The sequence below is a fragment of the Aspergillus flavus genome, chromosome 6, assembly GCF_009017415.1.
Source record: "Aspergillus flavus chromosome 6, complete sequence".
NCBI lineage: Eukaryota > Fungi > Ascomycota > Eurotiomycetes > Eurotiales > Aspergillaceae > Aspergillus > Aspergillus flavus.
Genome location: NC_092410.1, coordinates 3,809,646 through 3,832,423, shown reverse-complemented (window position 1 = coordinate 3,832,423; position 22,778 = coordinate 3,809,646). Strand labels below are relative to the sequence as shown.

Here is a 22,778-nt window from a genome sequence, read left to right as displayed (position 1 = left end):
GCAGCCTATGCTGTAGCGTCAAGTGAGATTCGAGACTGTGGATTCTGATGCATTATGATCTATCACTATGTACAGGCGTACTCTGAACAACAGGGTCCTTGGCGGGTATATCACGAACATCACACTCTCCTACAACACTAGGCTCCTCATCCAGTGCGTACGTCCCCTTCCCATCGCCCAGATCCGTCCTGATCAGAGCGTATCTCTTATTTAACTTCATCAGATGTGCCGCCCGTTCAGATGCGCTCCACGAAGAAGTATCTCTGAAATCGTCCAGCATCTTACTCTTAGCGATCCAGGGGAGCATTGACCCAATTGATCGGGGGCTCCGGGGGAAGTCAAACCTTCTCTTTCTTGTAATGAACACGTACATTAGGACGAATGTGTCGAAGGCTATAATCAGGAAGACCACGATGAAAGCCGGCCGAACCGGAATAAAGGACATGAAGGTATCGAAGATAGTAGCATCGGGAACCGACACGGGTGTAGAGAGGCGATTGAAGTGAAAGTCACGATGGAGCGTGAGATCAGTCGCAAACACTGTCTGATAGACTAGGGTTGCCGCCTCGATCAAAAGGTCAATATCGATTGTAGTTGAATCGCTCGTGTTCTTCTGCTTGTATACATGGGCTGCCAAGAGTCCGAACCAGTTCTGCAGTATTTTGTGACGGTCTTTCGCGGGGTATTGAGTGATATTAGCCTGAAGTGGGTTCGCAAATGCTCTATTGTAATTAGCCAGGCTTGCAGTGACGTTGGCTAGCATGGGACCCTCCGTGATGGCGGTTCCGTTCATAGTATCATAGATCTCGACATATCCGCGAAGGTCGAAGGTGGCAAGGAAGGTTTGAATTGTAGCACTGGATTCGCAGTACAGTGCAGCAATGTTCTCTGGTGGAACTTCAGCAAGACCTGCCTCGTTCGATCGGGCAACAACCAGAATGCCAGGCCTTCGGCATAGGGGATGCTTCTGGTCTGATTCGGTGGGGGCAATGAAGTCGACGTTAAACGTTGCTTTCGAGCCACTGAGGGCTGATTCCTGCGCACTGATACGACAAGTTGTATTCGGATGCCCGGATGGGGAGTATTGCCAATAGGTCGGACCTGAAAGAATGTCTTCAGAATGGCTGTTTGCCACAGAAAGTGGTTGACATGTTAGGCTGGCGCCGATGCCGACTAACGGACTGGTAGCCCATTGGTCTTCAGTCATGTTCGACTGCACGGGAAGCAAGGAGTGAGCTGTAGTAGTCCAGGGAAGTATAGATATGCCAGTGTAGATGCTACTCTGGAAAAGATCGGCCTCGGACAAGATCGAAGTGTGATTGCCGACATTGTAGGATTGATGGTCATATTCCGATTGGACAATGTTGCCGGTAGCCATCGGAGTGTACTCCAGGGCGAATAGAGCGCTTGCAAGGATAGTCAGAATCGTGTTGAGAATACACGTCAAAGATACAAGACCAAGGAGTAGATAACGACGATTGAAACACCTTAGCGCCACGGCAAATGGGCTCTGGGACCCATAGTCTAGCAGAAAGGAGGACCGAGCAGTTGCGTTGCCCTTTTGAAGTATGAACCAAGGCTCCAAAATAGTGAAGTTCTGGTAAACTGATATATACAATCCCCGTATGAGAGCAGCGCTGGCGGGAGGGAGCAACATCCATATAATTCTTGGGTCGTCCGCTTTAACATCAGTCAAAGGTGGGAAGTATCCGTACTGGAAGGACTTCGAAATGATAATGAGCATGCCTCCTAGTGCGGCAAGAAAGGCTGAGATTTCCAGGATAAAGATAGGGATCATGAGGAAAGGGGGCGGAGGGTCGGCCCTTCGCCGAGGCTTCTTTTGGCTTCGAGGAGTGGCGTCTGTAATGCATCAATATCAATACCATCGCCTCGCAGTTACCCCAGTTCAGCTTGACTTACTATCAGGAAAGGAGATAGCCAGACGCTGTCCTTGAGTAGTTTCCCTCCAGCTACAGCTGCCCTTGCGCAGGAAGCATCGAAGCTGCCGGGTCGATAAAACTTCAAGTTCCATCTGGGACAGCTTCTCCAGGCTTGTAGCATCGATGACATCTGTAGCTATGCAACACATTGATGCAATCGACGCAGGGTTGCCGCTCAGAAAGTTCGGACGACGTGGGTACAGATAGAGGAGGGTCGCAACAAGTACCACTCCAAACGTTAGGATCGTTGCCGATACAAGGACACTACTCTTTTGGACAAGTAATGCGACCCGCTGAACAATACGGATACTCTTGACATGAACAGTTTGCCGAAGGTCAAAGGTACGGCTCATTAGAGGGACGAAGGACTGACTGATAGCTGCATCAACTTCAGACCATACATCACCTTGGGACAGCATCCCGTACTGGTCATCCATATGATTGGTAGCGACTGCCATGCGCAGCAGTGAGCTGCTAAACATTACTGTATCAAAGCCAGTCTCTGACAGATTTGTGGCTGCATCCGATTGAACATCGACCAAAGCGACCGAGCCATTCGCATATAATGTGACCTCTGCCTCAGCCGTCATATAATCGACGCTGCACCCAAATGGACTGAATTGGTCTGAAGACTTGTTCGAACCATGCTGAGCGTCTACCACTTGATTCGCATGCACTGCAACCCCGACGAGGTCGAATTGTCCACAGAACTTTGGGTTTTCATTCCATTGCAACAGCTTCCAATACTGTATTTGAGGAATGTCCATGTCTTCCTCTTGATCGGACCGCGCGGTACAAGTGTCGAAAGCCCCCGCAACATTTGCTAGTCGAGTACCGCCTTGATCTGACAGGAGAAGCTCAGATACAGGCAGTGCTTCATGATCCCCCTCTATACGTGACAGCTCCGCAAGTAAACCATCGCCGTCGATGTAAGCACACGATACATCTGCCCAATATACTGATTGGTTCAGCCTCCACATGTCCTCCTCAGATCCACTATTCCAATATGTCTGAACGGGGGGCATCGCATATCTTCTGGACCCAATTACATCGTTAGTCGAATGGGCAAGGTTGATAGAGAGTGCTTGATTCGCGATATTATGAAATGTCCAGTATGCATGCGTATCTAGATTGATAAACCTGGGCCAAGTTTTTAGCGTTTGCGGGAAATGCAAAGAGACTACCTCTGCGCTGACAAGGTTACCCAGGACTGCTGGGAGTATCAACTGCAATGAAATACTCAGAATCGACACACAGAACGCGACCCAATGTCGGTTGCGGGCTGCCCTAAATGGAGTAGTGGTGAAATGGCCGAAAACATAGTTGAGAAGCAGTACATCAGCTGAAGCGCCTTTGGGGTTTGAGAGTAGGAAGTACGGCTCAAGTCGAAGAGCATCATACTCAGTGAAGGACCACATGACACCGATTATAACACCCATCACCATGGGCACGAAGGTATATGCCACTTGTTGTGCCGTAGCTATGTCTTCGGTCGAGCTAAAGATCGCGAGTCCGCCTCTCGCTGCACTACCCAGGTAGATTCCTCCTATCGTGATCAACATTGTTAACATGAGCCCGGCCAGCGAGCCCAAGTAAATGCCACGAAGCGTAGCAGGACGCCATCCCGGCGCTCGATCCCTGTGTGGCATCCCGATAAGATCCTTCCATTGTCGCATTAGTTTTGTTGTGTCCTTATTAATTGATCAACGAGTCGCATTATGGATGCTGTCGGAGAGAGCCGAATGAATCGCAGTGGAACGCCTTAGGTATAGGTATAGGGAACATCGCCTGCAACAACCTGTCATGAATCGCAGCGGGATACTCGCGTTTCCAGAGTGATATGTGAAACGTTTCCAGTGGCCCCTAATCTTTGATTTACCGCTCGACCAGAGGATAGTATTGACCAGCTTCAACACGTTCCTGGGCGGAGCAAAAGGGGCAGAGAAGAAGGATACTACATATGGCATTCAGCTTCGCAGGTGAGAATTTCTTGTGGCTTGACGGGGACCCTTGTCTTGCCAGGGTCTCGCCTCCATCCGGTGGAACCCAACTGCCTAAAGACCATGGCAAGGAGTGGGTCTAGACAATTTTGTTGCCTTCGTTCCGTGCTCGTTGGTCCCCATATGAACTAGCACAATTGGATCTCTAGTCCTAATGGGCGGATACACCGTTCACTGGCGATCATTTCGTAATTTTATCTGTTCTAGAGCCTCTTGGTTCTGTTTTGACTCATCTCATGGTCAGGGTTCGGTGACACTTGTGGCGGCGGTGCTGTTGGCCTCAAACTTTATTGGCAAGCCTAATGGCTTTAGCTTGAAACCGCGCCTCTTTCAGCTGGAACAGGGAATTGGATCCCGCTGAGAGGAACATCTTGCAGTGTCCCCACTAACGAAGTGCCGTTTCTTTGAGCTTCGCTCTTCCTCATGCTAACTCTACTGCTAATCTCACGTGTGCATCGTAACCTTCCGATCGACGATCAATTGGCTCGAGAATCCATAATTACTGCGGTAGTTCAACCAAACGGTAGTCTGGAGCTACTAAACTGTACTAGATACCTTCCATCTCTTGCAGTAGTCACGTAGGGATTACTACCCATCAGCAGCTAGGGCAAAATCCCCTCAAACACCAATTGGGCTACACCCGACCATACCCGATCGGGTAAACCAGCGCAGAACCGTGGACTGAGCTGAGCTTCCATGAACATCTTGGACATTAATCAATAATTATGGGCGACTACCTACATGCTTCCCAATTCCTATTGCCATTTTTGGGATATTATGTATATAACTTCTCGGCCCTATTAATAAGGCGGCATATACGATTCTATGAGGTTAGTGTGGTACTTAAATATCCGGCTAGTAATGGAGAATATAGTCATCTAATAGGACGGCTTGCCATACATTTCTATCTACGCTTATGAGTGGCATGGGCCACTCGCTCTGGGATTACGTTAAGTAGCCAAGTCGCAATGGGGGTAATGCCCGATAGGCAATCTGGTAGAGAGACAGGTCGAGGCTCGAGAGAGGAAACACAAGATAGCTCGCAGGAGCGTGTAAAAGGTAGGAGAAAGGGTCTTGGAGTGGAGTAACCAAACTGTCGCGCCTGAAGGGAAATGAGAGCAATTTCTAGGTGGCTACATTACGTACAAAAGCTTTCATCAATCAAAACATTAAGATACTGTTCATTTCATCACACAACGTCCTCTGCCATCGTGAGATAGGCAATAATATGTCCTCAGAGATTCAAGGCTTGTAAAGAATAGAAACATAAAATCTTCTCGAAAGCAGCAGAATTCGAGTTACAACATACAAGGATATTTCAAAATTATCAAAACGGAGTGAAAGCTGTACGGATCTCATGTTAAAGAAAGCTCAATACCATTCTGTCGCACAATATCAAGCCAGACAACCTGTACAGATTCCATAGTCGTCCTCCTGGCAATTTGCAGACTCCATAACTTCTCCAAGACCGAAAGCGCCACTTCTACATTCTTGAACCCTCGTGATTCGATAATATCGAGCATTCGATGCCGGCTATCTCGGTAGCGTGGGTCGCCTTATTGTATATTGTCTTTTTTCTGCCTTCGGTGAGGCCTGTCACGAAAGAGAATATGAACTATGTCTCTGTCGTGTCGGTTGGTTTGATGGTATCGTGTTTGCTGTTCATATCTTCTCGAAGAGGGGAAAGTATCGGGGACCTAGGATCCCTGGGGAAGCTCTTCGCGTGCTCGACTCGATTCAAGTCAGTGAAGAAGAAATTTTCGAGGAGAGGCTGACACATAGTGAGATTGATCGGCTTTCGGGGAACAAGAAGGATTGAGAACGTTTCGAGAATTCGAACTTTATGAAGCTTAGAATTAGGACACAGTATAGGATACAATCTATTGGACTTTATTACGGGTGAGACCTCGAAGTTTGACCCACTTGACAAAGCTCGTTGGAGAGTTTTGGATGATATCATAGGAACACTACGCTAGAATGTCAAGTACACTAGTTATATCTACAAGAATTGTCAGAAAGGTGTCTAAAATGGCCATATGAGAAATCAAATGAAGTCAAATCATGGAATACTGGGGCTTTGATGTATCGGAACTGAGAGACTGGAGGTGTTACTTTGACTAAGTGCGCGTTCTTCGATGCTATAAACATTTATTTTGGCTTGATCAAACAACCTTAATTCAAAAGCAGTTCTATCTCACAAACTGATCGGCAAAATTGGCTCCCAACCCAACCTCTTCATAATACTTCCTGGCAGCCTGCAGCTTACTGAATACATCCTCAATACTCAAGGCAACTCCATCGGGGTCGACATAAATACATGCACCGGTAACATGGAACAGCGTAACCATCTCCTTCACTCCATCCGGGACTTCCAGGGTATAAATATCCTCCGTAGGCTCATAGGCATAACCACCCTCCTCGGCCCACCAGTCATGCTCGAGATAATGCCAGCGGCCACGTAGGATGGTAGCATGTACGGGGCCAGCGTACCGATGACGAGAAAGTATGCCGCTCTTTCCCACGCGCAGAATATTGACAAAATATCCCTGAGACACATTGAAACATAAAGGCTGGAACCAGACATCTGGGGCTTGGGGTACCCATAGGCGCTCGTCGCAGTCAAGGTCTAGCACATTCGAGACAACCAGGTCTTCTGCGACGTTTGGAAGCTTGGGACCGCGGTAGGCAAGGGTAGATTGATCACCTTTCTCCATTTCGCTCGGTAGGTCTGTTTCGTGCATTAGCTCATGGATTTAATTTGTCAGTATACTTTGGAGCTATACCGTTTGGGACTTAGGTACGAGAGTTAAAGAAAAAGAGTCGTGACGAATACTTTGTGCGGTTACCCTGCGATTTTGTCGTTACCCACCTCCGACTACGAGGAGATGACTATCGACGAGTTCATTTCTTCATCCCACATTCTCCACCGGTCTTTCTCCGAGAGACCTTCAAAGATTGTCGCCGGAGATGGAATCAGATTGATCCTCAAAAATGGCAAAACAGTGATCGATGCAAGCTTCGGCCCCTCAGTCTCATGCCTCGGACACTCCCAGCCAGAGATATTCAATGCGATTAACGCGCATCTCCGCAACGACATAGCCTATGCATACTCCGGTTCTCCATATACAAATGATGCAACAGAGCGACTAGCAGATATGCTGCTGGCACATAAGCCAGGTGGTCTTTCCAAAGCGATCTTTGTCAATTTCGGTAGTGAAGCCACCGATGCTGCTTTGAAGCTAGCCGTTCAATATTGACATGAGAGAGGCCAGCCACGCCGGACGCACTTCATCGCGCGAAAACAGAGCTACCATGGGAATACAATCGGAGCCCTCTGTGTTTCCGGTCATGAATCGCGCAGGGAGTTTTATCAGGACTTCATGTCTCCCAATGTCTCTTTTGTTGATCCTTGTTATGCCTATCGCATGAAAGACCAAGACGAATCAGACGAGGCATTTGTTCAACGACTTTCCCGGCAATTTGAAGATGAGATCCTACGAGTTGGACCAGATCGTGTGGCTGGATTCATTGCTGAAACAGTTAGTGGAGCAACCTTGGGCTGCTTGCCTGCTGTGCATGGGTATTTCAAAGCTATCAGGGGGATACGTGATCGATATGATGTTCTACTGATCTTGGATGAGGTTAGTGACTTTCGTGAACCCGATTGAAAGGTTATACTTGGCTGTGGATCATCTTAAGTGTTATCAGATCATTTGCGGAATGGGCAAGACTGGCACTATGCATGCATGGGAACAAGAGGGAATCCGAGGTCCCGATATCCAGACCATTGGAAAGGCTCTCGGGGCAGGATTTGTGCCTCTATCTGGAGTCTTACTGCATGAGAAGATCTTCCAGGCGCTATCTTCTGGGTCCGGTGGATTAGCACATGGTCATACCTTCCAGGTATTCTTGTTCATGAAACACTTAAGGCTGGAAGAAAAAGTCTAATTCTGTTTATGACAGGCTCATCCTCTAGCATACGCTGCCGCTATCGCAGCACAGAAGATAATCAAGCGTGATAATCTCATTGAGCGCTGTGCGTATATAGGACAGAAGCTGGAGACTCTTCTGAGAAAGGAAATCGGACCTCTTCCATTGGTAGGCAACATTCGAGGCCGAGGTCTATTTTGGGCAGTCGAGTTTGTACTTAACAAGAAGGCGAAGACACTTTTCCCTGGACAAGTCAAGTTCTGCTCCCAAGTTGTCAAGAAAAGTCTGGATATGGCGTTGAACATCCTTGGAAACTTGGGGCACACAGGAAAATACCAAGTCGATCATATTCTGGTATGTCCACTTTATACGGTGATGGGTAGTGAGCTAGGGGATATTATTCCTCTACTCAAGATCGCTATCATAGAGACAAGTCGGCCATTTCTCACATAACAAAGTACAGTTGATGAGGGCAAGCTTTAGTTGAGCTGTGAGCATTCGGTGGAAATTGTATATGGGGTTTTCGGAACAAGTAGCGGATGGCCAAGGTTGTACTTAAGAGAGCTAGCTCGGAGGTCAGAAACAAATCGAGTCGAAGCCCGTTATTAGAACTGACTACGTCTCTACTGGTAATCAGATAACTGCCAAGCTATTGCAATTGCAGCCCGCAAGAGATTCGTAATCTGGTTTCAAGCTATTGTTTGATCATTGGGTCCAGAGAGTAAACATTTGAGCTAGCATCGGTCGACATACCTTAGGAGAACTTTAGAGATGCTATTACGGATCCTCTCCTGCGTGCCAAAGTACCATATATGTTCATTATTGATCTTATTGCGTAACTCTTCCGCCATGTCCCTCGCCCGGAGACGGGGGGAACAATAGCTGCTTTATATAATATAATCAATGTGACAGAAAGTTGGCCGGCTATTTACGCAGCACCATTAAACATCGTAGTGAATAAAGAATGGGTGGTAGCAGTAATAAAGAGAAAAAAGGGCTGCTGTCTTCTTGTAGCCTGTAAAAACTAACCGATGTTAATTGTATACTTCATCCCCGAGGTATGGAAATACCTTCAGAAGCTCCCTTGTGTCTCACGATTATACTCCGTACATCTTGGCTGTCCTTCCAGAAATGGAGGTATTAAGGTTTCTTCTCTATGAGGCAGTCATGGGATTTGATAGTTTGCGTGGTTTCCCCTTGGCCCTCCCTTTGGCAATAAACGAAGGTCAGCTCAAAATGATAATCCCCACAAGTCGGGCAAATTGTGGAGACCCAAGCATAAGGCTAGTTTCTCCGAATGCGTCTCGTTATGTATCAACAATGACGATCTTCAAACGATCCTGATGAGCCTAGGAAAGGGAAGATCACCAACATGTATGCTTTTAAATAGGGTAAGATCTATCATCTATTTGCTAAGGGTCAACGGTTATACGATAAAGGATATGACAATAGCATCTAAAGTATTACAGTATCAGAAATTAGGATAACCGTACACTGGATGGATATACTTTCGGATTTTTCCGTCTTCAGACGAAGTGGATATCGATCAGGATTTCCAAGAGTGGAAAGACGGCGTTGATGCCCGAAGTTTCCTAAAAGGGAAGGCAGATCAAACAGCGCAAACAGGTCTCACGTGCCGGGGTTTTCGGCAGATGCCCCGAACACGATCATCCGAATGACATTTAGTTGCATGTATCCCTATGGATGACATGCAGGTATGGTTTGATACATACACTAGACGCCACAGCAGTTGATCCAATCGTTCCTGATCAGACAACCCCGCGGAATCTGACCATCAATCCCCCGCAACGATGAGACAATCGCATGGTTCTCGTTCCGGCGGACGAGAAGCTTTCCTCTTGGAGAAACAGCTAGATGTGTTACTAGTTCGCTCCAAGATTTGTTGAGGAGCCTACCAAGATCTTTGATCCACCATTCTTCAGGAACAGGAAGGAAGAAAACCACTTGGCGGACCCATGATGCAGTTTTTGCCCCTCCTCAGTTACTACGACGGGAAAAGTTGTTTGCTTGGATCTCCAGCTCTCGGGGAAATGGAGGATCCTCGGAGAATTGCGCGCAGTGCGTCCAACGTGCTCTTTCCATTGATGAACGGTGTACAGAGTAAATAGAACACAGTGCATAGTCTACCCCGTGGATATAGTGGAATGGGGTGTTTCGCCGACATTATGTACCTTCTCCAGGGGCCCCAACCCGCATGCGGCCCATACCTCATTTATTACCTCGGCCAATAACCGAGAGCAAACGAGATGTAGTATGAATTGAAAATACTACTTAAACGCTAAATCTTCTCCCCGACAGCGCTTTTGGAGCTTTGCTATCCGTTCGTTCGCTCCTCTAGCACGTCACCATGAAGCTCTCAACCGCGAGTGCCTTGGTCACCAGCCAGGCGGCCTACGCTGCCTCCGCCATCGATTACAACGCAGCTCCCCCAAACCTTTCGACTTTGGCCAATGGCTCTCTGTATGACACGTGGAGACCTAGAGCTCATATCCTCCCACCAAACGGCCGAATTGGCGACCCGTGTGGTCATTACACTGATCCTGACACCGGTCTGTTCCACGTTGGCTTCCTGTACAATGGCAGTGGTATCGCAGGCGCTACGACCGATGATATGGTCAGATTCCGTGATCTGAATCCCAACGGAAGTCAATTCATCACGCCTGGTGGCAAGAATGATCCTGTAGCGGTCTTTGATGGCTCTGTAATCCCTAAGGGAATTGACGGCAAGCCCACCCTACTCTACACCTCCGTCACATCACTCCCTATCCATTGGTCAATCCCCTACAACCCAGGAGCCGAAACGCAATCCTTGGCCGTCACATCCAACGGCGGTCGCAATTTTACCAAGCTCGATCGTCCACCGGTCATTCCCCTCCCTCCGTCCGACAGCGATGTGACCGCTTTCCGTGACCCCTACGCTTTCCAAAGCCCGGAGCTGGACGCTGCCGCGGACAGCGCCCCGGGGACCTGGTACACAGCCATCTCTGGTGGTGTCCACGAAGATGGCCCTGGTCAGTTCCTCTATCGTCAGGACCAGAAGGAAATGAGCCTCGAGAGCTGGGAGTATCTTGGCTTGTGGTGGCAGGAGAAGGTCAACACGACCTGGGGTAACGGCGACTGGGCCGGAGGATGGGGCTTCAACTTCGAGACCGGTAACGTCTTCGGTCTGAACGAGGAAGGGTACAGCGTCGATGGTGAGATGTTCATGACCTTGGGTACTGAGGGATCCGGAACTCCTATTGTGTCCCAGGTGTCATCCATTCACGATATGCTGTGGGCTGCTGGCAACGTCTCTAACAACGGAAATGTCACTTTCACCCCAACTATGGCCGGTGTCTTCGACTGGGGTGCTTCTGGCTATGCTGCCGCTGGTCATATTCTGCCCGCAACTTCTCAGGTGTCCACAAAGAGTGGCGCCCCCGACCGTTTCATCTCGTTTGTCTGGTTGACCGGAGACTTGTTCGAGCAGGCCAAGGGTTACCCCACTTCGCAACAAAACTGGGTTGGCACCCTTCTGCTTCCTCGCGAGCTGCACATCAAGACCATCTCCAACGTGGTTGATAATGAGCTTGCCCGGGAAGAGGGATCATCTTGGCGCGTAGAGCGTGGCCAGTCTGGCATTGAGCTGAAGACCCTGGGAATTGATATTGCTCGGGAGACGCGTGAAGCTCTCATGTCTGGACCGAAGATCACCGAGCCCGAGCGCACATCGAAGGAGGCTGGCCTCGTGCCTTTCCAGGTCTCCCCGACCACCAAGTTCCACGTCCTGACCGCCCAGCTGTCTTTCCCTCGCTCTGCCCGTAATTCTGATCTCCAGGCCGGATTCCAAGTGCTGTCGTCTGACCTCGAAAGCACCACTATCTACTACCAGTTCTCCAATGAGTCAATCATCGTCGACCGCAGCAACACCAGTGCTGCCGCGAAGACCACCAATGGAATCGTCAGCACCAATGAGTCTGGACGTCTCCGGTTGTTCGATTTGCAGGGCGATGCCCAGGAAATTGAGACTCTGGACCTCACGGTCGTTGTGGATAACTCTGTCCTCGAGATCTATGCCAATGGACGCTTTGCCCTGAGTACTTGGGCTCGGTATGTATTCTGTGATGGTCGACAACAAGGCATTGGCTAACAATCTTTCGCAGTTCCTGGTACAAGAACTCGACTGACATCAAGTTCTACCACAACGGTGCGGGTGAAGTGACATTCAGCAATGTTACTGTCTCCGAGGGCCTGTTTGAAGCCTGGCCGGAGCGTGTCTAATGTAAGATATTGTGATAGGGTCGGGAAAGGGTTGCTTTGTATATATGAGCTCGATGTCATGGAAAGTAAAATCTGTGGTCGAGTTAATAATTATAAAACCTAGTTAGTTCAGAGTAATTCACCTGGTTGTACATTTCGTGAATTCTTCAAAACGGCATACCACCGCTGGACCTCTGGGCTGGCGATCGACTCGGGAAGCCGAGAACAGGCGAGCCCGGCAAACCACCTCGCCGGCCGCCGGAGACCAGGTTATCGATGTGAAAGTGTGCCCAAACGTCACTTCCAAAGTCTATTAAAGAAAACTTCGTATCCATGACCAGGTTTGATACCTGAAGGGAAACTCCCTGGAAATAAACTCATGATCACCTCGTTCACCTAATCAATATGGTTAAGCCGAGCCGTCCCTCCACAAGCGTCATCTTCCACGACGGTGACTATGACGCGCACATGAACTACGATAAAAATCGCTCATAGATATAACGATTACCCCATAACCGGACGGGCCGATCATTGCGTTTATTTTGTCCCTGTCCTGTTGCCTGAACGCCGGCGGAACTGTATGTTGACCGGAACCGATCATCGAAAGGTCAGGTTCCGGCGGAACCGAACACACTCAACCCCATGGGCAGACTACTCCAGGTTTCGACTCCGGATTATGACTATCATTCTAGACTAGTGTCTAGTGATAATCCACTCAATGGTTCGCAATTGTGGGGCTACAGTGACTATGTAGTCTTGGGTTACAGTTGGTTGGAGAGTGGGGATGTATATCCTGGGGTATTGTAGATTAGTATAAAACCACACACGGATCCCCACGTGTATGGTAGGTATCCCTAAGTGTGCTCATATTGTTCACTTGTGTCATACTATTAGTGCACCGAAATGGCTAAGGGTAGATTCAGTCAGCCGTACTTTGGCTTGAAAGGAGGATGGCTGACCTTCTGGGTAACCGTTGCTTGTGCAACGGATATGATGCTGTTCGGTTATGATCAGGGTGTTTTTGGTATGCCTCTCTGTCCTCTCCCTAATGTGTCCAGTGATTCACTAACGGCCATTCGTTCTCGTTTCAGGAGGCGTCATCGTGACAAAAGACTTTCTTGATGTACTGCATCTTCACAACAACGCGAGTCTTATAGGAACAATTACGGCCATCTACGATGTCGGCTGTCTACTCGGAGCCATAGCAGCCATGTATGTCGGAGAAAAATGGGGTCGCAAAAAGACGATCTTACTTGGAACGACGATCATGGCCATCGGGGCTGTTCTACAGACTGCAGCCTATGGTGTGCCTCAAATGATCGTCGGTCGAGTAGTCGCCGGCATAGGAAACGGCATTAACACGGCCACGGCTCCCGTATGGCAGGGCGAAACTTCACAGATTAAATGGAGAGGCAAGCTCGTAATCATCGAAATGATTCTCAACGTGGCTGGCTATTCGCTTTCGAACTGGATGACGTTCGGATTCTCCTTTGTGCCTGGACCGGCTTCATGGCGGTTCCCACTTGCTTTCCAATTTGTCTTCATTTTCGTCCTCTATGCCACCGTCCCATGGCTTCCAGAGTCGCCTCGTTGGTTGATTGGACACGATAAAACGGAGAATGCACAACAGATCATCGGCGATCTGGAGAACAAAGATGTCCACGATCCCCATGTCATCGCAGCTTATACCGAGATCATCACCGCGGTACAATATGAACGCGAACACGCCATCTCCTGGGGACAGCTCCTACGCGGCCAGACCGGGGACCAGGGTGGTACCTGCGTGATTCGTCGTCTAATACTGGGAGCCGGGGCACAGGCCATGCAACAGCTGGCTGGTATCAACGTCACCTCATACTACCTGCCCACTGTCTTGATGGAATCCGTCAAACTATCCGAAACACTATCGCGACTGCTTGCAGCCTGCAATTCCGTCTCATACCTAATTGCCAGCACGCTAGCCATTCCCAAGATCGACGGCTGGGGTCGACGCAAACTCATGATCTGGTGCGCCTTAGGACAGGGAGTCTGCTACCTAATGATCACAGTCCTACTCCGATTCAGCGAAAAACCAGACTACCCCCACCAGACTCAAGTAGCAGCTGCAGCAGTCGCCTTCTTCTTCTGCTACTACCTGTTCTTTGGCTGCAGTTACCAGGGTATCGGATGGCTTCTCCCAGTGGAACTCAACTCACTTAGCATGCGGACGAAGGGAGCCGCGCTCGGTACAGCGACAAACTGGGCGATGAATTTCATGGTGGTTGAGGTTACTCCAGTCGGTATTCAAAATTTGGGATGGAAGTTTTATATTATCTGGACTGTGTTCAACTTTTCTTTCATTCCCGTTGTTTACTTCTTCTACCCTGAGACTGCCAATCGTGCGCTGGAAGATATCGATGTTTTCTTCCGTGAGAATCATAGTATCTTCGTCAATGGGAACCCGGAGGCTATCAGCGTTGCACGACCGGCACGGTATATTGAGATGGAGCAGGCTCTTACAGATCAGAGTACGTCCATTTCAAAGGCGAAGCAGATGCTAAGTCAGGATGAGGGACAGATTGAGTATCATGAGACTGTTTAGATTTATTTTCCTGTGGTGTATATTTGTGTTATACGTTTTCCCATGTACTTTTTTTAGCTAGCCAGAGAGAGTTGGTCAACGAATTTATGGAGTTCACGATTTTTCAAGTTGCCTCTTTTGGATGCTCGCATGTATCAACTGCATTGTTATAACAGAAAACGTTGCGTAGTAAAGCTTCCCCTAGGCCTCGGTAAAGCATACTATAGTATATACCAGGATGGTCGCAGCCTAGTTCGTTGACTCCGAATTCAAAAGTTGAAGCAGTTCCGGTACATCATCTCTCTCCCCCTCCAATGCCATAGAAGGGCCCAGCCTCTTATAAAAAGGGTAATCGAAGTAAGCCGCAAAAAACTCCGCATATTCCCAGTCGATAATCGCCTTTATCTTCAGTGTTTCGGGATCCACAATAACATTCTCCTGAGAAAGATCATTATGACAAAACACATAATCGCAAGTTTCAGATGATAGACGAGACCAGGCATCCTTACTCGATTGACGCATCACTCGATACGGCGGGATAACGATCCCGGAAGGACTAGCGATACTTTTGGATTTGATTCCATGCAGAACATCCAGATGTTGCTGGAGTTCAACATTGACCACCTCCTTTTGTTCGTCTGTTAATTGCGACATGGATATGCCGTCGATGTATTCCATGAACAAGAGGTAAGAGTCATCGATCTCGAATGCAGCGCATAACTTCGGAACGGGGATATTGCTGACGCGACGGATGAACTGTAAGACCTTGGCTTCGTTCTAGAGTCTTTCTTTGCCTAGTCTGGGGATGTGGAGACCTTTGTATCCGGTTTGATACTCACTGGGTCGTAAACTTCTTTTGATGAAGAAGTTGTCATGACGGTAGTATCCTCTTTCAAAGGTCAGGGCAATACAGCCATTCGGCGTAGTTGAAGAGTCGTTGGTACAGGGGGTAGAGTGCGACTCGGCCATTATAATGATTGTCCATCGAAGATAACTGATGCTACTTATGGGAGCTGAGGCCCCGTGAGCGACTGTTTCCTACTGGGTCTTGAAGTTTTGTCCTACCCAAGATGAACGGATCTTGGAGAAACAAAACCCTGTTTCTAGATTCCCTAATTTGCTGCGCGTTCGTTGCAGTACTGGTAGTCCCTCCATACCATATCTCCAATTACGCCATCATTTGTGAAGCTCTACCACTCCTCGTTGTTTGTGAGTGTACCGTTTCTCTGCGGGAAAGGCAAAGGCAACTGATTAGGGCAACTTCCATCCTCCCAGAATTGGAACTACCAATGAAAAGTGAATTGTCTGGAGTTAGCGAAAGGGTCAGTGCAAGATAGACATACACAAGTTCGCTTTAACTAGAGGAAAGACAGAATAAGAAGACTAAAAAATATAAAAAAAAAAAAAAAAAAAAAAAAAAGGGATATCCATTGACCCGGAATACGAGAGTATCTCGTAAAACGACCCATCGGAGCAGCGTCTCGGCCGTGGAGGATGGAAAGAAAGTGTGGGGAAAACAACCCAAAAATCGGGACAAAAATCACTCAAACTCCAAGCATCATCCGACTCTGGCATAAACCCACCATGGCCTCGGATCACCCCCCAGTTGATGATCTAATGGATCGTCGGACAAGAACAGTCTCAACCGACAGCCCACGATCAACAAGAAGTAGAAGACATTTACGGTCGTCATTACCGACTCGGGTGAGCAGTGCGTGTGAACGATGCCGTCTACATAAATCTCGGGTAAGCCGATTTTCCTACTTTTCCTCGGCATTAAGGGTCCTATTAATGACGATGGGGATATTGATATTATTACAGTGCGATCCTTTCCGACCGTGCACGCTTTGTGTAAGAGCCAATGTGGATTGCCAGGCTCTGCCGTTGCAGCAGAAAGATGCTGCTCGAAAGTGAGTTAGTGGGTAGAATTTCCTCTCGGCGTCAGGTGGCTGATATGGATGCAACGTTGCGGGTGCAGCCGAGTGGCATCCCGACGTACATTGAGGAATTCTCGGCGTCAATCGAAACCCCCACGCATGCCCCCGGCCGAACAGCCGCCGGATCGTGAGGACAGTCCTCGCCATGAGGTGGAAGTGCCGGACGCTAATGCGCCCGGTGCTGACTTCCTTCCGGCGGATGAGCACAGCGCCCGCTCTGCCATCGACTGCGGCGAGGCCGAGTCGGCCATGGGGCTGGCGCGCAAGATCTGTGAACTAGGGAGTCAACACATTGACGAGCGAACGACCTTTGCTATTCCAGGTTATCGTGCAAGTACCAGTGCGCCCGTCGCGCAGTCGGCTGTAGCTGGCCAACGGCTCCCCATATCCTCCATCTTGGGCCAGCCGCTACCCATTGGGGATTTGATGTATGAGCTGTTGGAGGAGTATTTCGATGCGATCCATTGGTTCTCGCTGGTGGTGTATGAACCCAAATTCCGCAGAAGACTGCGCTCCATTGAAGATGGCTCTGCCTATCCATCACAGAAGCCGTTTCTCTTGCTGCTGGCGGTCATGCTCGGAATGGCAGCTTGGTACCGATCACAACGGAATCGCGACACCGAAGACACCAGGGATCATTGGCGACAATGGAGTGCCGATCTAATAAAGATCGTCGAAGCAAACCTGGTAGAATTGATGGACCAGCCTTCAGTGACTGCCGTGCAGACCTGCATCCTCCTCGGATCCCACCACGTCTACCATGGTCGACCAAACCTCTCCTTCGCCTTATTAGGCGCCACAATCAAAATGTCCCAAGCACTGGGCATGCACCGGGAACCCGTCCAGGGCGAATTCGGAGACATTGAAGAAAGAAAGCGAGTGTGGTGGACGATCTACACCTGGGACCGGTTTGCCTCCATCACCTACGGTCGGCCGTTGGGAATCAACGACAAGGACTGCAATCTCAGCATGCCCGCCGACATACTAGAGAACCCATCCTTTACCACACCAGGATCCAGCGACAATAACATGATCTGCTACTCCGCATACCAGCGCGAGCTAAACCGTCTCTACCTGATCGCCTCCCCAGCACTAGAAGCAGTATTCGGTTCACGGACCTTTCGTACATCGCAACAGCTGGCCGGAAACACATATGCTTCTCTAGTCAAACATGCCACCCAGGAGCTGCAAAGATGGCGAGTCTCTCTCCCAGCCCATTTAGCATTAGATCTCGAGCGAGACTACCACCCGGACGGAGAACCCGGGTCGAGGGCACACGCGTTGCAGTCCCTCTCATTGCAACTCACATACGACAACGTCCTCATCGTCCTCCATCGACCACTACTCGCACGACAAGTCGACCATCTCACCTCAGCTACACGACCACCACATGGCAGCAGCGACGGCGGCTCACCCGCATCCCATCCAGCTGCATCCTCCGGCCACTCCACCCCAGGCCTATCATTCGAAACCCCATTCCCTACCGCACAAGCCGCCAGCTCAGATCTATGGATGAACGCAGCCGTGCGCACAGCTCGCGTCACAGAAATGCCCGTTCTAGCCCAGCTAGCAACAGACAGCCACCTCGTCGCCTTCCTAGCAATCAACCTCTTCAACGCCGCCATCGTGCTGGTCGTGATGGCCCTCTCCGAACCCCTCTCCGACACAGCACAGGTCGTCAAACGGACCATCACACGCATCCTCCGTTTACAAGACCTAATCGGGACCCGATCCGCCCTTTCAAAGCAGAGTACCACGGTTCTAAAGAACGTGGTTACAATGCTCCTCCGTCGCGAGTCGGAGGTCATATTCGGACCTATCACCGGATACCCCCCGAGACTTGGACATCATGTCACGCAGGATCCGACCAGCCTGGGCCGTATGTCAGTTGAGGATACGTTGCGACTACCCCTAGATGGAACGATGGGTCTGTCCGATCCAGTACTGGGTAATCATATCCGGCCTGATCCTGGACGGGCTGTTCGGCTGAATGAGAGTTTGACTACTGTTCACCATGGTAATTATTTGTTTTTTCTTTTTTTTTTCGCAAACTTAGATAGTCCAATGCTAATGCGATTCCTGGTTAGTTCTACCACCTGGGAATGACCGCTCGGTCAATATTCTCTCCAGCGAACATCATCAGACGCATCAGCCGCCCAATCAAAATACCGAGTCGCAATTCCCCGTACAGGTCCCGATGGACTATGGTTGGGACGGTGCTGGCGCTGTCCCAATGGGGGTCGAAGACCCTTATTTAGGAAATGGTGAAAGTGGGATGTATTGGTTATGGGATATGACATGGGACGGGATGGGCAGTTAAGACATGAGCAGTACTTCTGATTTCTTTTTTTAATGTACAGTTCTATAGATCTATATCCACTGTATGGCAAAACCAACGGAGAGATACTATACTGAAGCTTGCTTTGCAGCTTCGACATCGACGTCCGGTCCGTAAATCACACTCTTGATACCCCCCTTGCCAGCAACATGCTTGAACGCTTCCTCGACCTGCGAGAAAGAGAATTCATGAGTGACCAACCCATCGACCCGGACCCGCCGCGAGTTCAGCAAGCCAACAGCCAGTTTGAAATCTCCTGGCCCGTATCGGAAGCTACCCTTGAACACAGCCTCTTTGTCGCAGATTTGTCCAACGGGTAAGGACAGATTCGGTCTTCCAAGTCCGACTTGCACGAAGGTTCCACCATGCGCCAGCGCATGAATTCCACAGTTGATACAGGGCTCAGCACCTGAAGCATCGAGGACAACATCAGCGCCATCCATGAGTCCCGCTGTAGCTGCTAGGGCATCGGCGTTGAGCGCGGGAGACTTCTCCGCGCTCATCTGGTATGTATGTGTAGCCCCGTACTTCCTTGCGGACTCGAGTCGAGCAGCCACGATATCCACGGCGACGACCGTCGACGCACCGAACGCACTCGCAACAGCGCAGCAAAGCAGTCCGACTGGCCCCGCGCCGAAAACAATGACCGACTTATCCTGCAGATCCCCTGCCAGTCGGCATCCATGCACCGCAACTCCGAGCGGTTCGACCAGCGCGCCATCACGCAGCGAGATATGCTCCGGCAACTTGTAGCAGCATTCAACGGGCACGCGGTAGTATGTGGACAGCGTTCCGTCATATGGGGGAGTCGCGGCAAAACGCATGTCCTTGCATAGGTTATACCGACCACTGCGACATGGGTTGCAGGTGTTGCAGGCGATTCCGGGCTCGATCGCGACGCGGTCGCCAACTTCAATGCCGGATGCTTTGGCACCGCGGGATACAACTATGCCGGAGGACTCGTGGCCGAGAACTATGGGGTTTTCAACAACATAGCGACCGATGCGACCGTGTTGCCAGTAATGGACCTGTTCCTTTGTTAGCTATTGTGGGAATTTGAGATGCAGGCTGCGTGGGTAGGCTACTTACATCGGAGCCACAGAGACCGGTGGCGACAACTCGTACTATCACATCTCGATCAGATTCTAATGAAGGTTTCTCTCTATCTTCATAGTAAAATGAGCCGCCGGGGCGGAGTACGGAAGCTTTGTTGATCGTCTGTGAGACTGGTCAGCGGATGGAAGAAGATCAGGATCGATCAACATACGGGATGAGTATCTGTAGCCATTTTGCTCCCTAAACTCTAAACAAGGTATTCAGGGGTGAATCTGGAGAAATGAAAAAAGGAAGATTTAAACTGCATCCTTATAATCGCTGAAGGGCCTATTGAAATAAGTAGTATGTTCATCGGCATCACGGTTCCGGCGGAACAACCACACTTCGGTTCCGGTCTCACATCTCCAGCTTGGGACCTGCGGGGTCGTGGGGGAAATGGAGAACTTATGAGCTGTTCTATCTGACTTTAATTTCTCCCGCTGATCCTTTACTCGGTTAGTGTATGCCTAATGGTCTTTCACAGTTTCACTGCGCATAGAAACGGACCCTTCCGGCCCGATGAAGCAAAGCAAAGCCTTCGCCCAGAGACTCGGATTGGCGACTACTCGCCTTGACAGCGCTAACAGCGCGATATGAAACCCTACCTCCTTATTGAATAAGTGAGCTGATCTTCCTCGATGTTGTTTGTCAACATCAGTGTTGGACAGTTTAGTACTCGTCAATTTCATTCATTTTCGCGTAGATTCCAGAGGCGCAACGAAAGTACCACCAAATCATGATGTCAAGTCATTCCATTCTATTATACGTTTTATCGTACAGCTTTTAATACAGGGACACTGCGTCTAGGCCTTGGTGTAACGCAGGTAGGGCTTCAGCTCGCGGACCTCGCCGAACTTCTTCTTCGCATCCTCAGTCGACACGGAGGGGGGCACGATCACGTCCTCCCCGACCGTCCAGTCGATAGGGGTCGCGATGCCCTTCTTATCCGCGGTCTGCAGAGCGTCAATAACACGCAACACCTCGGCGGAGTTTCTGCCAGTCGAGGCCGGGTAGAGCATAGTCAGACGGATCTTCTTGGCGGGGTCGATGATGAAAACGGCACGGATGGTGAAAGGAATGCCCTTCTCGGCGATGTTGTCAAGGTCCCGCTGGTCGATCATGTCATAGAGGAAAGCGACTTTACGGTCGGGATCGGCGATGATGGGGAATTGAACGTTGGTGTTGCCGACCTCGTTGATGTCTTTCACCCACTCACCGTGGGAGTCAAGTTTGTCGGCACTCTGTAGCCAAAGGTTCGCATTGGTTAGTCGGAAGACGTTTAGCATTGTATGGCATTCACGACTAGCTCACCAGTCCGATCATCTTGACACCGCGCTGGTCAAATTCACCCTTCAATCTGGCAAAGGCGCCAAGCTCAGTTGTGCAGACGGGGGTGAAGTCGGCGGGGTGGGAGAAGAGGATAGCCCAGCTGTCGCCGATGAACTCGTGGAAATCGATCTCTCCATGGGTGGTTTGGGCCTTGAAGTTCGGAGCTATGTCAATGGTCAGCTACGAAACTTCATGCAATCTAGCCATCCGTACCAGTGGATCCGAGACGCAGTCGGGGCTGCTCTTGGGGGATGTTGGAGACGAAACGGCGAGCGATGGGCTGCGCCAGAGGCTGTGCGCGGGGAAGCTTGGAGGCGAGGGAGACCCTGGGGAGGGCAACAGCCCGGGGAAGGGCAGTGAATGCTCGGAAGCCGGCACGAGGAAGGATAGATGCCATTGTGAAGGGTGGTAATTAAGAGTTGAGAGGGTCAATTGAGGTTGAAGGTGGAAAGAATGTCCCAAGAATTATATCAATCACTATGTCTTGAGCTAATTGCCGATTGCGTGATTGCGTCAGGTCGCAGATCCCCAGACTATCCCCTTTTCGGTCGACCTTGGCACGTGGGTAGTTGGCCTCAGGCATGATGTATATTCACCTGTCCAGAAAAGGCAATCATTGTAGACGTGGACCTGTTATTAGATACAGACTCTACCAATATCTCAAAGCAGTTGGTCTTCGGCTCGAGGTGTCTCTGTTTCAAATAGAGCAACGGCATATACAAGAGAACCTCACGTATATATTCGTTCCCGGGTATCAAGTGGAATATATCTATTCACCAGTCCTAAATACCAAAACGAAATGTTACAGCTGACATCACAAGCGTCTTGACCAATGGGCATTCCCAAGATCCGCCTGCATCCGACGGATTTGGACCGGGAAGAGGTCGCGGAACAGGCCAAGGGGTGGTTGCTGTTCGTACGGTCGGTATCTCAGCGAAATCGTCGGGCATCGGGGGCCCACCGCAGTATAATGAACTGTACGTTGTCTCTCTTTCCCCAGCAATCCTGGCTCGCTTTTTTCTTCTTCTAACAAGAGATATAGCTTGGATATGGATCTTCCCAACCTCGAGCTCTTGGAGTCAACCCGACGGGCCAACAAGTTCCTCTATCCGGGCTATGGATCTCGGGACCTGTGGGTCCGCATCATCGAGCAGAGTGCGCCCGGATATCTGGGGCTGGAGGCCAAGGGAGGGAGGTGGAATTCGAGCTGGATGATCTCCTAGTGATCAACCCTTGATGCTTGTTGTTTCTGGTCGAAGGTGGACTCGTCGCTAAACATGTCCGCGCTGGGAAAATGCGGATCCTGCTAATAAGGAATTATGGAAAATCTAACATTGTTGCTTGATATGTTCGTTCGATGAGCGTGTATTTCTTGGCCAATTCATGTGG

At 49.8% G+C, this 22,778-nt stretch overlaps 11 protein-coding genes across 11 annotated transcripts; 5 read left to right on the top strand and 6 right to left on the bottom strand.

The window, feature by feature from the left end:
• Positions 1-30: 30 nt before the first annotated feature.
• Positions 31-3,816, bottom strand: F9C07_11523 (uncharacterized protein). Its single transcript, XM_041286840.2, has 2 exons — positions 1,921-3,816; positions 31-1,860 (listed from the first exon to the last, which is right to left on the bottom strand). The coding sequence occupies exons 1-2, from the start codon at positions 3,614-3,616 to the stop codon at positions 53-55; spliced, it is 3,504 nt and encodes a 1,167-aa protein (XP_041148555.2). The 5' UTR covers positions 3,617-3,816; the 3' UTR covers positions 31-52.
• A 1,451-nt stretch (positions 3,817-5,267) lies between these two features.
• F9C07_11524 (uncharacterized protein) lies at positions 5,268-5,463 on the bottom strand (the record flags this gene model as incomplete). The annotated part of the gene is made up of 2 exons (XM_071507636.1): positions 5,268-5,284; positions 5,319-5,463. 2 exons carry the CDS (start codon positions 5,461-5,463, stop codon positions 5,268-5,270), a joined length of 162 nt encoding a protein of 53 aa, XP_071368040.1.
• Positions 5,464-6,129: 666 nt separating this feature from the next.
• Positions 6,130-6,681, bottom strand: F9C07_11525 (RmlC-like cupin domain-containing protein; the record flags this gene model as incomplete). Its single annotated transcript, XM_071507637.1, has 1 exon — positions 6,130-6,681. One exon carries the CDS (start codon positions 6,679-6,681, stop codon positions 6,130-6,132), a length of 552 nt encoding a protein of 183 aa, XP_071368039.1.
• A 144-nt stretch (positions 6,682-6,825) lies between these two features.
• F9C07_2075543 (pyridoxal phosphate-dependent transferase) lies at positions 6,826-8,323 on the top strand (the record flags this gene model as incomplete). Its single annotated transcript, XM_071508811.1, has 4 exons — positions 6,826-7,185; positions 7,213-7,581; positions 7,640-7,843; positions 7,904-8,323. The coding sequence occupies 4 exons, from the start codon at positions 6,826-6,828 to the stop codon at positions 8,321-8,323; spliced, it is 1,353 nt and encodes a 450-aa protein (XP_071368038.1).
• Positions 8,324-10,238: 1,915 nt separating this feature from the next.
• On the top strand, positions 10,239-12,151 carry F9C07_11527 (glycosyl hydrolases family 32 superfamily; the record flags this gene model as incomplete). Its single annotated transcript, XM_041293909.2, has 2 exons — positions 10,239-11,980; positions 12,034-12,151. The coding sequence occupies 2 exons, from the start codon at positions 10,239-10,241 to the stop codon at positions 12,149-12,151; spliced, it is 1,860 nt and encodes a 619-aa protein (XP_041148557.2).
• An 882-nt stretch (positions 12,152-13,033) lies between these two features.
• On the top strand, positions 13,034-14,711 carry F9C07_11528 (putative sugar transporter; the record flags this gene model as incomplete). The annotated part of the gene is made up of 2 exons (XM_041286839.1): positions 13,034-13,154; positions 13,222-14,711. 2 exons carry the CDS (start codon positions 13,034-13,036, stop codon positions 14,709-14,711), a joined length of 1,611 nt encoding a protein of 536 aa, XP_041148558.1.
• A 228-nt stretch (positions 14,712-14,939) lies between these two features.
• On the bottom strand, positions 14,940-15,565 carry F9C07_2236314 (kinase-like domain-containing protein; the record flags this gene model as incomplete). The annotated part of the gene is made up of 2 exons (XM_041286850.1): positions 14,940-15,467; positions 15,530-15,565. The coding sequence occupies 2 exons, from the start codon at positions 15,563-15,565 to the stop codon at positions 14,940-14,942; spliced, it is 564 nt and encodes a 187-aa protein (XP_041148559.1).
• Positions 15,566-16,648: 1,083 nt separating this feature from the next.
• On the top strand, positions 16,649-18,947 carry F9C07_11530 (putative C6 transcription factor; the record flags this gene model as incomplete). The annotated part of the gene is made up of 2 exons (XM_041293928.1): positions 16,649-18,644; positions 18,715-18,947. 2 exons carry the CDS (start codon positions 16,649-16,651, stop codon positions 18,945-18,947), a joined length of 2,229 nt encoding a protein of 742 aa, XP_041148560.1.
• Positions 18,948-19,033: 86 nt separating this feature from the next.
• F9C07_11531 (putative sorbitol/xylitol dehydrogenase) lies at positions 19,034-20,253 on the bottom strand (the record flags this gene model as incomplete). Its single annotated transcript, XM_041293916.1, has 3 exons — positions 19,034-19,993; positions 20,055-20,183; positions 20,233-20,253. The coding sequence occupies 3 exons, from the start codon at positions 20,251-20,253 to the stop codon at positions 19,034-19,036; spliced, it is 1,110 nt and encodes a 369-aa protein (XP_041148561.1).
• A 610-nt stretch (positions 20,254-20,863) lies between these two features.
• Positions 20,864-21,786, bottom strand: F9C07_11532 (putative AhpC/TSA family thioredoxin peroxidase; the record flags this gene model as incomplete). The annotated part of the gene is made up of 3 exons (XM_041293917.1): positions 20,864-21,301; positions 21,372-21,553; positions 21,603-21,786. The coding sequence occupies 3 exons, from the start codon at positions 21,784-21,786 to the stop codon at positions 20,864-20,866; spliced, it is 804 nt and encodes a 267-aa protein (XP_041148562.1).
• Positions 21,787-22,221: 435 nt separating this feature from the next.
• Positions 22,222-22,612, top strand: F9C07_11533 (uncharacterized protein; the record flags this gene model as incomplete). Its single annotated transcript, XM_071507638.1, has 2 exons — positions 22,222-22,310; positions 22,432-22,612. 2 exons carry the CDS (start codon positions 22,222-22,224, stop codon positions 22,610-22,612), a joined length of 270 nt encoding a protein of 89 aa, XP_071368037.1.
• Between the last annotated feature and the right edge of the window lie 166 nt (positions 22,613-22,778).